At 47.7% G+C, this 13,053-nt stretch overlaps 5 protein-coding genes across 5 annotated transcripts; 3 read left to right on the top strand and 2 right to left on the bottom strand.

The window, feature by feature from the left end:
- Nucleotides 1–62: 62 nt before the first annotated feature.
- F4822DRAFT_405489 (uncharacterized protein) lies at nt 63–702 on the bottom strand. The gene is made up of 2 exons (XM_051458301.1): nt 438–702; nt 63–368 (listed from the first exon to the last, which is right to left on the bottom strand). The coding sequence occupies exons 1-2, from the start codon at nt 559–561 to the stop codon at nt 199–201; spliced, it is 294 nt and encodes a 97-aa protein (XP_051312888.1). The 5' UTR covers nt 562–702; the 3' UTR covers nt 63–198.
- Nucleotides 703–1,694: 992 nt separating this feature from the next.
- Nucleotides 1,695–4,144, top strand: F4822DRAFT_274311 (uncharacterized protein). The gene is made up of 2 exons (XM_051454765.1): nt 1,695–2,061; nt 2,305–4,144. The coding sequence occupies exons 1-2, from the start codon at nt 2,008–2,010 to the stop codon at nt 3,835–3,837; spliced, it is 1,587 nt and encodes a 528-aa protein (XP_051312887.1). The 5' UTR covers nt 1,695–2,007; the 3' UTR covers nt 3,838–4,144.
- A 1,530-nt stretch (nt 4,145–5,674) lies between these two features.
- Nucleotides 5,675–7,226, top strand: F4822DRAFT_429873 (UPF0187-domain-containing protein; the record flags this gene model as incomplete). Its single annotated transcript, XM_051461175.1, has 4 exons — nt 5,675–5,851; nt 5,913–6,268; nt 6,324–6,670; nt 6,727–7,226. The coding sequence occupies 4 exons, from the start codon at nt 5,675–5,677 to the stop codon at nt 7,224–7,226; spliced, it is 1,380 nt and encodes a 459-aa protein (XP_051312886.1).
- Nucleotides 7,227–7,940: 714 nt separating this feature from the next.
- Nucleotides 7,941–9,601, top strand: F4822DRAFT_429872 (nagb/rpia/CoA transferase-like protein; the record flags this gene model as incomplete). Its single annotated transcript, XM_051461174.1, has 2 exons — nt 7,941–9,140; nt 9,218–9,601. 2 exons carry the CDS (start codon nt 7,941–7,943, stop codon nt 9,599–9,601), a joined length of 1,584 nt encoding a protein of 527 aa, XP_051312885.1.
- A 544-nt stretch (nt 9,602–10,145) lies between these two features.
- Nucleotides 10,146–12,465, bottom strand: F4822DRAFT_437559 (elastinolytic metallo proteinase Mep; the record flags this gene model as incomplete). The annotated part of the gene is made up of 7 exons (XM_051462427.1): nt 10,146–10,242; nt 10,304–10,393; nt 10,454–10,871; nt 10,960–11,385; nt 11,492–11,616; nt 11,665–12,056; nt 12,109–12,465. The coding sequence occupies 7 exons, from the start codon at nt 12,463–12,465 to the stop codon at nt 10,146–10,148; spliced, it is 1,905 nt and encodes a 634-aa protein (XP_051312884.1).
- Between the last annotated feature and the right edge of the window lie 588 nt (nt 12,466–13,053).

Genomic DNA, 13,053 nt, shown 5'->3' with positions numbered 1-13,053 from the left:
TCCGATACACCGCATCTATGCTTTAGCGGGTCCAGCTAGGATTCTTTTTTTTTTTTCACAAGGGACAGAGGGCTTATATTTCATTCGCCAGATTATACAATTTCCGTTTGTGTAATGTTACGTTTTATGATTGCTCAATGATTCCTTGATTCGATAGCAAAGTAGACGAATTCGGTGCTTATTGCCTACCAAATTCTGTTACTGCATCTCCATTAGGCATTGATACTTGCACCCGGGAGTCAAGCTGGAGATGGTACAGTGGTCCGAACGGGTCGCACGAGCTCGAAATTCCCCAAATTCCCCAGACAAGATCTCTCTCTCCAACTGAGATGCTCGCCCAATATAGAACGTAATGTATGTAGGTGTAGCTTACATGTAAGTCAGGCACGCATCATTACAACATTTTGCAGCATTTGAAACAAGCACGGGTCTCTTACGTATATACACGTTCACCATACAGCAGGTTCTGCTGGATTCACGAGGCGTAAATGCTGTGACTAGAACACAGAATGTGGAATTTAAGGTACTGACGTACCTGGGGATCGACCAACTCCAAAACATAGGATCATCGTGGCGGTGGGTGATAGACAAAGAGAGAGGGAGGAGAGAAGGAGAGAAAGAGGGTCTCTCTGTCGCAAAATACCATACGACAGGCAATCAATAGGATTAATTGCCATTAAAATTCCGACAATGGTCAGGACATGTGGAAATGTACCTACTAGGCGGTAACATACTACATTATATACTTATTAATTCCTATACCAAGAGGGTCTGGCCCTAGTTCTAGCTCTTTTTCGCGGGCATCTCCCGTTAGAGCCGCCACCTTCACGATCCTCCTCACTCCTTAGCCCCCTAAGTACTTAGCGTACTACGACACTAGGGTCTGACCTGTCCCCGCCGGGGTGGGAATCGTTGGCTTGATTGAACGATTGGGCGGTCACGATAGCCGCCACTTGTCTCCATTCATGGCCTGTATTTTCTTCGTCGGATTGCTTATTCGCAGAAGCCAAGCAAATCAACGCTGCCCGATTCCCTTGATTGACGGCGCCGTTCGGCCTCTTCTGCCCGCGATCAGCAGCTATTCACCCGCCTCCTAAGCTACGTAGTAATGAGGCGAGCGCTGAGTACACTGCCTTGCGACTGGTCCGGACGGTCCCTGAAATCCGGTCAATTGCAATTTGGCGCTTCCATGCATAAGTTGGTCTGTGGTCTCTGAACCCCTTCTCAACTGGGGAATTCCCGGTCCAGTCGTGTTGTTGTTTTTTTTTCCTGGTTTTCTACGTATGTTTTTTTCCCCTTCCGGTTTTCTAGGCGGCCTCCAAACTGCACATTCAGATCCAAGCCATTGGGATTGCGAAAGCGGCCGCATACGGTACGCCATCTCGTTTGCACAAAATGCAGTATAATGGAGATTAAACCGGGTCTATGAATGAAAAGTATAACATCATATTGCATATTGATCTCGTTTGACCCTTCGTGCGCCTCGGTCATTAGCAGGTGTCGTCAGAAACGTGGTGCAGTTGGAAGCGCTGCAAGCACGCCTGATCTACCCCCTTACCCAGCCAATCATTACTGACTTGCCTCGAGACCGATGGCTCGGATGCGCTGTTGGCCCTTGTGTGGATTTTTGGCCAAACTAAGGTCGCTTTCCCATCTCCTCTTCAGGTCTTTTTTATATTGTTCGGTTCGTCGGCTTCCTCATATGAAGGTAGTGTATTCAAGGGAGGTCAATAGATAAAACCGTTATTCCGCATGATAAGTGCCATCGAACTTGTCAACGTAGGACCTCCTATTTCCACTTTATCTGCCCCGTCAATGCTGAGCGATCCCTTCACCGCCGCGTATTGTCCGAACAGGCAAATGACCGTGCTGGCCAGCTAGTCGGTTGTACTCCCGCCTCGTCTTTTTCCGCCACTTCATAAGTAATCCAGCTCGAACAATTAACTCCTCTTCTTCATTGTCCTTTTCACTCTCAACATTGCGTGTGGGAGGGCAAGCACAGCTACAATGCCCGTGGAAGTTGTTACTATCGTAAATTCGTCGGGGAAGATAATCAGCAATGTAAGTTATAGCCATCTGTCTTTTTTTTTTCCCCATTGTTCTTTTATTTTTGCACTTCTAGCTTAGAGCTATCTATTGCTATCACAGCTATTACCAGCACACTACATCTACACTACGGGTATATCTCCACATAAGTCCCGCAGAAATTCTCTCTTTTTGTCATGACAGCATGATAGCTACTTGCATCCAACTCCAAGCAAAACTCTTTGGATGCGCATAACCTAACAGTTATCTCCTCGACAGGGAAGACATATAATCAACATATTGAAAGAGGCCAAGGCCTCTTACCAAGAAAAGAAGGCGTCTATTAAGGCCGAACGCGCCGTCAGACGCAGTGACACCTTCGACATACCGACCGTACCACGGTACTACGATGGCGTCGAATACGGCCGGCGAGCGTCTCACGACGATGCCGCCTCTCAGGCCACATCCCGAAGAAGTTATCGTTCGAAGTACAGTGGAGCTTCCAAGCACCGATCCGCCTCTCAAACAAGACCAGCCTTGACGGAGCGCAACCTTAAGACTCTTACAGAAGTGTCATCTACGGCTCCTTCGCGACCTCCAGTAGCGTACCAGTCCCCGTATGCCGAAACCGCCCCTCGAGACATGGCCCTGAGCCGCCCAACTCTTGCTCAAGCGCCTATCTATGTTGACGAACCCCCGATGCACAACATGCCTGTGCCTCGATCGATTTCGGACCCAGCCCTGGGAGATAAGAAAAAAGACATAGATGAGGATTTGGCATACGGGAATGTTCCGCCTGATTTAGCAGAGAGGGTTGATTTAGACCCGGCCTACAAGGCGGAACAGAAGGAGCGCAAAGCAATGAATCTGATGGAGAAAATCGAGCAACTATTGACGGAGACGCAATGCTTGCATCATACCGCAACACATATTATCCAACATTTACAGGGAAATCCAGATGCCGCTGCTGCTGTCGCCCTCACGCTTGCTGAACTATCCGCTCTACTCGGAAAGATGTCGCCGTCTTTCCTTGCCGTCATCAAGGGTGGAAGCCCCGCAATTTTTGCTCTTTTAGCAAGCCCCCAATTCTTAATCGCGGCGGGTGTGACAGTCGGAGTCACGGTGGTCATGTTTGGTGGTTGGAAAATCGTTAAACGCATCCAAGAGGTCAAGGAGGCCGAGGCCAACGCGGTTGCTCCAATGGCCTTTGCGGCACACCAACCTGAACTTGGCGATGCCGTTCGAGCTCCGTACCCAGAGTCCGAAATAAGCGCAGGCTTTGATGAAGCTCTAGTTATCGAGGAGGAGCTCAGCGGTATCGAGAATTGGCGCCGCGGCATTGTACCTTTTGGAGAAGATGCGCAAGCCGATCTAGAACTCATCAGCCCCGAAGCTGACCGCGCAATCCGTGGTCAGTATGGCGGTGACGATGCGCGTAGTGTTCGCACGAGCAAAACGCATCGGACAACGAAAACCAACAAAACAAGTAAAACCACCAAGACAAGCAAGTCGCACAAATCACACAAACCCACTCCCGAGAACGAGAGCAACGGCGGTCACAAGGAAACAGATAACGCCAGCGAGGCGGGTAGCCACCGCAGTCATCGAAGCCATCGGAGTACTCGAAGCGATAGAACGGAACGCACCTCCAAGACTAAACGTTCCGAGAAGGTCGAGTTGAAGGCGATTGAAGATGGTCGTAGTGACCGGGAAAACTCCATCAACGTCGTGCTCCGCCCGAAAAAGGACAATATGCTGAAGGCATTATTCAAAAAGAAGAAGGACCGAGAAGTCTATTCGGTTGTCCGGTAGTCATCGTCTCTTGGATTCATTTCTTTTCTTTTCTCACTCTTTGATTTCATGCATTATCATCATCATCAAACTACAGATTAGGAGGATACCAGGCTCGTAGAGGCTTTTTTTGATCATTTATGGAGTTTGTGGGGAGCATATTTAAACAATGGATATGATGCATACATATACATAGCGGAGCGGCTGCGCATTACAGAAACTGTTCATAACGAAGTAAAGTCGGGTTTGGGATGTATGATATACTTAAGTTCGGAGTCATGATAAGTCATGACATTGTTCGAGTATTGTATGCTCGATCAATTTATAAGCATTTTTAGGGAGTTTATGAATCATCATGAGTCGGTGTGTATTGAAGAGAAGAAACTAGGTATATGAATTAGGTAGCCTCACCTAGGACTGGTATATAAACTATATATTAAGTCATAATCCAATAAGATGCTTGATCCGCCTATAGCCTACCCAAGTACCTAACTTGTGAGGGGGTACACAGGCATTTAATGAACGTCTTATAGTTTCAGTGTATTTTGCCTACCTACCTAGGTACGTATCTGTTTGTCATACGTTACCTTCATGTACGTAATCTCAACCCCGTAAGGCCACCAATAGGTATATTTTCAAAGAATATTAATATGGCGTTGTGTTATGGAGGGAGAAAAAAAGATAGAAATAAAATAAGAAATCATTATACTATAGCAAATATGGTGGCTTACACGCGTTAGCTCTCAAGGCCTACACCAGTATCTCCTTATTCCTGCAGATAAATTCAGCCACTAATTAGGTACATGTAGCTTATTATAAGCCATATTTGCACTTTCAAAGGTAACATAACGGTACGTACCAAGCCGGCTGAAGTAGGTATCCACGCTGATGTAGAAATTCCTTCCTTTAATAGAAGCTCTGGACCGTTTCAGATGACCGATGACTATTTAAGTGCTGACTAGGATTATTTCATCAGCCAATGTGGAGTCGCAACATTGACATTCCCGGAATTGCCTTCGAAAAGGAACAAGACGATCCTCCACGATTCCTCCCAAAGAGCCTCTTCTAGTCTTGAGGCGCACTTCTAATTTCATAGAGGTACTTCTTCATGTCTCTTTGAAACTCATCGGACGCAGGGCTGAACCTGCAGAACGGGATTAACAAAATACTACTCCCATGATACAGAAAGCCCAACACCCCTAGACTTAGATCCCCCTGAAGTTGCCAAGGTCGTATTCTAAGAATTCTTTAAAAGTCCACGTTAGCTGGTGACATCTCATTCGTCCGTTAATCTACGAATTCCCCTCTAATTGGCCCCCCTTGAATACATCTCCCCGTTTCAATTGACTCCACCATAGTGCTGGCTAGACCGAGAAAATACATCAAGAACCCTGACAAGACAGGATGACTACAGGGGATAGCAACGTGTATTGCCCTGCACCTAAGCTTTGACGAAAGCTGAGTTTTGGGCAGAGCCTGATGCAGAACCGAATACTTAAAAGCCGTGATGTCTCGCCATCTTGTTAATTTGCAGAAGAGTGGGTTCGACAGGGAGATATTCCAGGTTTCCGCGTCGTCGTCGTGCTTTATTCTCCCTTCAACTCTTAATTCTCCTGAACCCTCATCCAACTAGGTGCTCTCCTTAGGCTTTCTTTTTTTACTTGGGCAGGTTCCAATTCATAACTTTGATACATAATAAATCACCGAAGCACAGACTACCCGTTTCTTGTAGATTACCTACCTAGTACTGAACTCGAAGAATTACGCAATACTAGATTTTGTCGATCATATCCTCCACTTGCGATCTATATCCATACTTGCCCAGGTGCCCTCATTTCCTACCTAAGCATACCTCAAGATGTCAGAAGACGGCGGCGTCACAGAAGGGATACCTGCGCTCCATATTCCCAACGACCAACAAAAGAGCCCGCACACCGTCCAAGAAGAACCGTACCCTATGTCCCCGCAACGACATACGACGACTCCTAATCCTTTCAGTCGAAGAAACACAAGCATTGACATCGACGACTACTTCGTATGCGAGAAACCTAGTTTCGCTGATTTTTCACAATCGCTAACACTTTTCTCTCGTCTAGTCGGGACCTCGCGATATTTCCAAGCACTCAAAATGGCCTCTCTTCATGCAGCTACATGGTAGCATCTTGCCGAAGATGATTATCCCGCTTCTCGCCGTCGCTGCTTGGGCAACTCTTATAACCGTAATTTCCATGAAGGTCAAACCCCTCGGAATTAGCTCTATCCTCCTTACCGTTACCGGTTTCGTCGTGGGTTTGGGTTTGTCTTTCCGTAGCTCGTCAGCATATGAGCGATACGCGGAAGGCAGGAAGCTTTGGGGTCAGTTGATGTTCACCTGCCAAGGACTCGGTCGAGTTTTTTGGTTGCACGTCGTAGAGCGCGAGGGCTCTGGGAAGAAGGATCTACTAGGAAAATTGTAAGTCTCCTTCCACATCGTTGAGCACTGCGCCTAGTCTTCTAATTGTGCCTAGAACTGCCATGAATCTAGTGGTGGCATTCGCTGTTAGCTTAAAGCACAAGCTTCGATTCGAACCGTATACGTATTATGACGACCTTGTAGACTTGGTCGAGCATCTCGACACTTTCGCCAAATCAGCTACGGACGAAAACACAGTAAGACCAAGGGCGGGCTTGTTCAAGGCGGTCGGGTCGAACCTTGGTTTATCATTCGCTGCATCGAATCCTCGGAAGTTGATGAAGAAAGCCCAAACTCCTCTTGGCAATCTTCCTCTGGAGATCCTCTGTTATCTGACTGCATACGTGGATGAGCTCGCTCTTAATGGACAATTGCCCGTTCCGATGCAACAAACCGCTGCTTGTAAGTCAACTGGGATTCTAAGAGAGGTAGTATACCTTGCTAATGTGTTCCACCAGACAATAACCTTCAATCGCTGAACGATGTCCTGGTTAACACGGAGCGTGTTCTTAACACGCCACTCCCGATCGCGTACGCTATCGCTATTTCGCAGATTACCTGGATCTACGTGTTCCTCCTCCCATTCCAATTGCTCATCGAGCTCGAGTGGATCACGATTCCGGCTACTATCGCCGCGTCTTACATTATTCTGGGTATCTTCTTCATCGGACATGAAATCGAGGATCCGTTCGGAAACGACGTCAACGACTTGCCTCTAGATCTATTCTGCCAGCACATCGTACAAGACATGGAAACGATTGCCGCTCGCCGGAAGCCACGCAGTTCCGAATGGGTTGAGAACCCCAAGAACAAAGTTATGTTCCCTCACAGCGAGTCGGGCTACAGTGTGTGGGTACAGCGACCGGAGACAGCAATCCGAAATGCACTGCGAAACAGGCCACACGCCGGATTTGATAAGGCAGATACAAATGGTAAAAAAGGTGACCAAAACGTATGAAATAATTACTCCGTCTAAGTACCGGGTCGGAGTTTCTTGAGCGGATGCGCGTAGTACACGGAGTTTGAAGTAGCATTTTTCTTATATTTTTGTAATTATTGGAGCCGGAAAAAAAGGATTGGCATTTCTGGGCGGCATTGGTTTCCACATTGGCATTGTTATATGATTTATCAAGTATCTAGGGATTTATAAGGGCGAATAAAAGCGACAGCATTTATAAAAGCAAGTAAAAATAAAATCAAGTATTATCATGCCATACTGTTTATTATGTGAGACATACATGTACTGCAAACCATTGTTACAAAGAGACTTCGGGATACCCTCAACTTCGCTAAGAAAGTAATGTGAATTAAGAGCATTTATGTTTATTTATCACGTATTATCGAGTAAATACGTACATTTCGTCATCGGTAGGTAGCTTCGCCCCGTATCGTCTAGTAAGTATCATCATGTACCTCCACCTCTACCTGTACACACGTACACAGTATACCTTAACGTCTATACATGTACATGTAACATGTTGATGGCGTGCATTTTTTCGTGATCAAATTCAAACGCAGTGCCATCACTCCCACTACATAATATACCCTTAAACTGGGGATGTATCATGGCATCGTATTTTCCAATGCCTTGTTGGCTACTTCGTCTCGATGTCTATTGAAGCAATTTTCAATATTATCACGCACCAAGCTTTTTCTTCATTGGGAACGCACTATGACTTCAAACGATACACCAGCCAAGAGTAGCCCGCTTAAAAAGCGATCTATCGCAGGCTCATTCTTCTTCAAATTGCCAAGCGGGGATGAGAAACAGGCCCAAGTCGCTCTGTTTAGACGCAGCGGGAAAGTGAACACTTATCAACATAAATTAGCTCCTATTTCTGGCAGCGTCGAGAAGGACGACGCCAGTCCCTTCGCTACTGCATTACGGGAGATCAACGAAGAGACAGGTCTTACTCTGTCTTCTATCGAACTACTCCGCGTCGGAAAACCATACTCTTTTGTTGACCAATCTATCGGTCGCGAATGGACCATTAACCCGTTTGCATTTCGTCTCAAAGATAAGTCCGAAGGGGGGAAAGGCGAAGAGGGCATCACTGTCGATTGGGAGCACGATGGCTTCGGATGGTTTAATCCACTAGATGTAAATGAGTCGGACGAGTTTGGCGGCGTCCCGAAGCTCGTAAATAGTCTGCGACGAGTGTGGCCCGAGTATGATCTGGGTCCGAAAGCCGGCAAGGCTTTCACGTCGGGTTTGCAGCAACTACGAAATGACCATGAAAACGGGGCAAGGCAACTAGCTGAGATGGCTGTCTTAACTCTGAAAAACCTCATCGCAGAGATGGATTCTCATGCCATAGATGATACTTGGTGGGCAAATATGCGAATGGCCGCATGGCACATTTGCAAAGCACGCGAAAGTATGGGGTCGGCAATCACAAGTGCTGTGGTTAAATCACTCGATCGAGTCGAAGCAATATTCACCCAAGACTTATCACCATCGGAAAAAGTACGACAAATGATTGAATCCATCGAGGACCAGCTAAATCAACGCGAAATGACAACCGAACGTATTCGTAATACATTCGTCGACTATCTCCGACAAAACGTAACCCACAATGCAGAGCCTAAGAATAGACTCGCTGTCCTTACTTTGTCTTCTAGCTCTACTATTTCGGCTTGTCTGCTACAGGCTGCCGCCGACTTAGGCATCCAGCTTGACCTTCGCATTCTTGAATCAAGGCCTCTCTACGAAGGCGTGACTCTAGCCTCGAAACTACTCGAAGTGGGAAGTGAGTCAACAGATTTTACCGTGACAATTTACACGGATGCTTCCTCCGCATTAGCCGCAGAATCCGTGGATATTGTCGTGCTCGGAGCCGACCGCATTAGCTCTACTGGCGATGTTAGCAATGTAAGTTAACCCACCATTTTCTTTCGCGCTTCTATCATTTTTCAGAATGAAGTTCTAGGGACTAACTTCGTGCGAAGAAAATCGGATCGCTTCCGCTTGTCTTAAGCCAGAAACATGTAGCACCTAAAGCGAAGGTGATTATCTTGAGCGAGACCGAAAAGGTAGCAAGCCCAGGCTCTATAGCAGAGCATGAGGTAGAGGAAAACGACTCTGCCGAATTGGTACGGACTTGGAGAGGAGGAGTTAAAGGGGCCAATATTATTGAAGATGCTTTAAACGATGCCGAGGGTACTTCGACATCCTGCAAGAAGGTTCATGTGAGGAACGTGTATTTTGAGTGGATACCCGCTCGCTTCATTCATGCTTATATCACCGAAGAAGGACTTTGGTCTGTTGAAGATATTGTTAAGAGGTCGAACTGGGTCGGAAACGAGATGGATAGGTTCTTTAAGGAGCTATAGTAACTTCTAACCTTGGAAGGGAGGAAATCCCAGTAGAATGATTACGTCCTGCACACTCAGTATTATGACTTCACTGCCGAGTAGGCGTCCAAGGCTCTAATAGGTAGATGGGGACTTCAGTATTTACGCCTATAAAAACACCCAATGAGATATCTTATCGTATAATACAATTTTACGATGATTCTTATCTATTTTAGGCAGCTGGTTAAGAAGTGTGAAGAGTTGCTGACCTCAAGCATATGGGATTTGAGTACCTTGATGGACTACTGCTGATATTAAAACGACTGGCTCTGCTCGCTACCCTCGAATAGGTCTCAAAAATCCATGCATAGTCAGTTCCTACCGTATTAATTCACTGAAATTCATCAGTTTTATTTAATAATTGAGAAATTGACACAGAACAGAGGCATTCGACATCACTATCAGGAGCGGGTCAGACATGGTTTCATCAACTTGAAATTACTTCATATTGCAATTAACTACTACAAGAGCACCTTAATGAATTAATACACGACTTGGCTTCTATATGGTACACATAAGATGCTTAGCATACTCCCTCGGGGAGGTCGTTGCTTCCAGTGCGGTTGCTGCTCGAGTAGGCGGCGCCGTCACCGAGACCTCTCTTAGCAAAGGCAGTCCAGCTAAAACCCGGGGTATTAGTTATACATTTACATTTACTTGAAAAAGTGGTATTTAACTTACAGTTCGCAGACGTTGTCACCACCAGTTAGTGCCTTGTCAGCATCAATGATGGCATCACGGGCTTGTATGAAGTTGGGGTTGCAAGGTTGACTAAGAACAAAATGTTAGTTTTCGCGTTCGGTCTTCATATTCGCCAATTAAAGCACTTACAGAGCCATGCCGTCAAGCACAAGTTTCAGAGTGAGGTATTTTCCATCGGTTGGGACGCCGTTCTCGTCAAACTTGGGCTTGGGGTCGTCATTCTTGCCATGCTTGTCAATGAGGTTCCATAGGACCTCGTATAGGATCGTGGCCCAGACCTCACCAATGTCGTGCACCTCGTTGTACGTGTTGAGCGTTATGTACTGGTACGGGTTGGTTGTGAGGTTGGTCGAGTATAGGTAGTTTCGGATACCCTTGGGGTCGTTGTAGACCCAAGCGCCCAAGCTGTAGTCGGTCTCACGGGTGTCACCGGCCTTTAGGCGGATGGTCGTGGCGAAGAAGTCACCCCAACCCTCACCCATACCACCTGACTCAAGAGCATTTAGGCAGTTCGAGTTTGCGGGGCCACCGGTAAGACGGTTGGACACTGACCCGGGAAAGAAAACGTTAGTTTGCCGAAATTGACGACATCCAACCATGTAGTTGGTAAGGACTAAGGAGGAATTGTCACTTACAGCCATGGGTGTATTCGTGGATGATAACACCAGCCTCGAAGGCGCAGTCCCTGTAGGGGGTTGACTCTGTCCAGATGTACATCCTCATACGGCCGTTTTGTCCGTCTGGGGGAGTTGCGAAGTTGGCATTGTTGGTGCCCGAACCATCTTGCGCGTTTAGGATGACAAAGTCATTACCCTCACCTCCCTTTCCATCATTGTTAGTCTCGAAGTTACCGGCCTCCTCAGTGAAGCCAAGATCGTACAACAGGTCGTGGTACGTATTCGCCGTGTAGAAGAGCTGGGCGACCGAAGCATCTGCGTAGGTCGAGGGCGGTGTCAAGGTCGCATCCCACTTGTACTCGAATTTGAGATCGGCGCTATCTGGGCGATAATTGTCGAGGTAGTCTGATCCACCGTCAGGGTTGGTCTGGGCAATACCGTTGTCTGTTGAGAGGTTAGCTACCGGGTCTTTAGGTTTACCGTGTGTGGGAAGCCCGGTAAGAATACTCCCACATGGACGGTATAATAACTGATTTGGATTATAACTTACTTCCGCGAGTCGTGGTGTAGTTGGTCGTTCCATCCGAAAGCCACGTGAACTCGGATGTCGCAAGGTCCCACGGGTCGGTTACGACCACTCGGTCACCCTCGTCAGGGTCGTTGGTTCCCCATGGGCTACCAGAACGTTAGCGTGGAGCGTTTTTATCATCCTTTTAGACTTACTAGACGAGGTATGTGGCTTCGGCAACGTAGTCGACAACGCCGTGGATTTCCTCATTGGTGTTCGCATCGACGTAAGACAACAGCCAGTTGTCAAGAATGTCAGTCTCTACTCTCCATGTGAGAGCTAGGTTACCGTCGGGCTTGACAAAGTACACAAGGCGGGCTTCGGGGTCCTTCTGGGCGCCGGAAGTTCCCTTGAGCACGTAGGTCTCGGTGCCATCAGTGGCCTCAGCAGAGGCGTCTCCCTTAACTGGCAGTTCGAGAAGCTTGGTGGCGCCTGACAGGGCCTGTATGGGGTCGGAGAAGTCTCGCTTCGTCAACGGGCTATCTTGAGGAATGTCACCAGTGAAAAAGGAGTTGCCGAACGAGAAGACGCTTCCGTCAGCGCCAATCTTATGAGTATCAGTAACTAGAATCTCTATGCATACGGGTGTTAGCACTCACGTTAACGTTAAAGTCGGCATTGTCAATATCCAGTCCGTGCGCGGTCTGCTTGAAGTTGACGTGGGCAATGCCGTTGGTGCCAACATAGTGGTCATTGACTAGGCGGAACTCAGCGCTAGGAGCAATCTTCTTGACGAGCGCGGTCGCAGTGTCGACGTAGGAATCGCGCTTGAGAAGACGCACGGCCTTGTTGGCGCTTGTAGCAGCCTTGTTGCTATATTGGGCTGTCTCCTTGAGACGGTATGTGTTGAGGTCTACCGTTCGGCGTCGGAGTCCAGCTTTGTAAGACTGGGTAGGGTGGCCCTGGGCGGGCAGCGATGCGCCCAAGAGACCGAGCAACAATAGTGATCGGATCATGGTGAAAGGGAAGCTGCGCGGGAAGAGCCTGGAACGCTTGGGCTTGTTGATTCCATGACGGACCGACGTCGACCTTTATATGTAGCTCAACATACCTACTTCTTGGCTTCGAAGTTGCTATTCGCATTCACCGAGCTTCCTATTTCGAAGAAGTTCATGGTCATTGGCATATACATGGTGCTTATCGGTACCTAGGGTTGGGGTTGAACATGTTGTGGCGTGCCCCGCTGAATGCGGTCGTGTGCCATCGTTTGGGCATCTTCTAGCAGTTTTCGAGGGAAACATTGAGATGCACGAGTGCTTTCCCCATTGGCGGCAGTGCAAATAAGCTTGACAGCTCCCCCTGCTGGATACGAGTTCACGAAAGGAAAGTGATTGTCTATTACAGTGGTATGCCGCACGTCTTGACAGGGGCCCAATGACGTTCGGAGTAGGTCCCTGAGTACGGTAGGCCGGCTAGCTGGTACGCCAAGATCTCGGAGGCACGCGAGGAACGAAATAACGCCGGGTTGGTGTAGCTGACAGGCAGATTTAATTTACGATACGGTGTAAAAGCCGACCGGTTTCAGAGCGCTGTGTTTATCTAGC

The sequence above is a fragment of the Hypoxylon trugodes genome, assembly GCF_022578975.1.
Source record: "Hypoxylon trugodes strain CBS 135444 unplaced genomic scaffold F4822scaffold_6, whole genome shotgun sequence".
NCBI lineage: Eukaryota > Fungi > Ascomycota > Sordariomycetes > Xylariales > Hypoxylaceae > Hypoxylon > Hypoxylon trugodes.
The sequence above is the reverse complement of the archived record's forward strand: the minus strand, read 5'-3'. Positions and strand labels throughout refer to the sequence as shown.

Bases quoted from the DNA above. Each gene is read 5' to 3' on its own strand.
- F4822DRAFT_405489 (XM_051458301.1), bottom strand. From the start codon at position 561: ATGTTTTGGAGTTGGTCGATCCCCAGGTACGTCAGTACCTTAAATTCC. The intron at 369-437 runs GTAAGAGACCCG...CTTACATGTAAG, and splicing joins TATGGTGAACGTGTATATAC to CTACACCTACATACATTACG.
- F4822DRAFT_274311 (XM_051454765.1), top strand. From the start codon at position 2,008: ATGCCCGTGGAAGTTGTTACTATCGTAAATTCGTCGGGGAAGATAATC. The intron at 2,062-2,304 runs GTAAGTTATAGC...TCTCCTCGACAG, and splicing joins CGGGGAAGATAATCAGCAAT to GGAAGACATATAATCAACAT.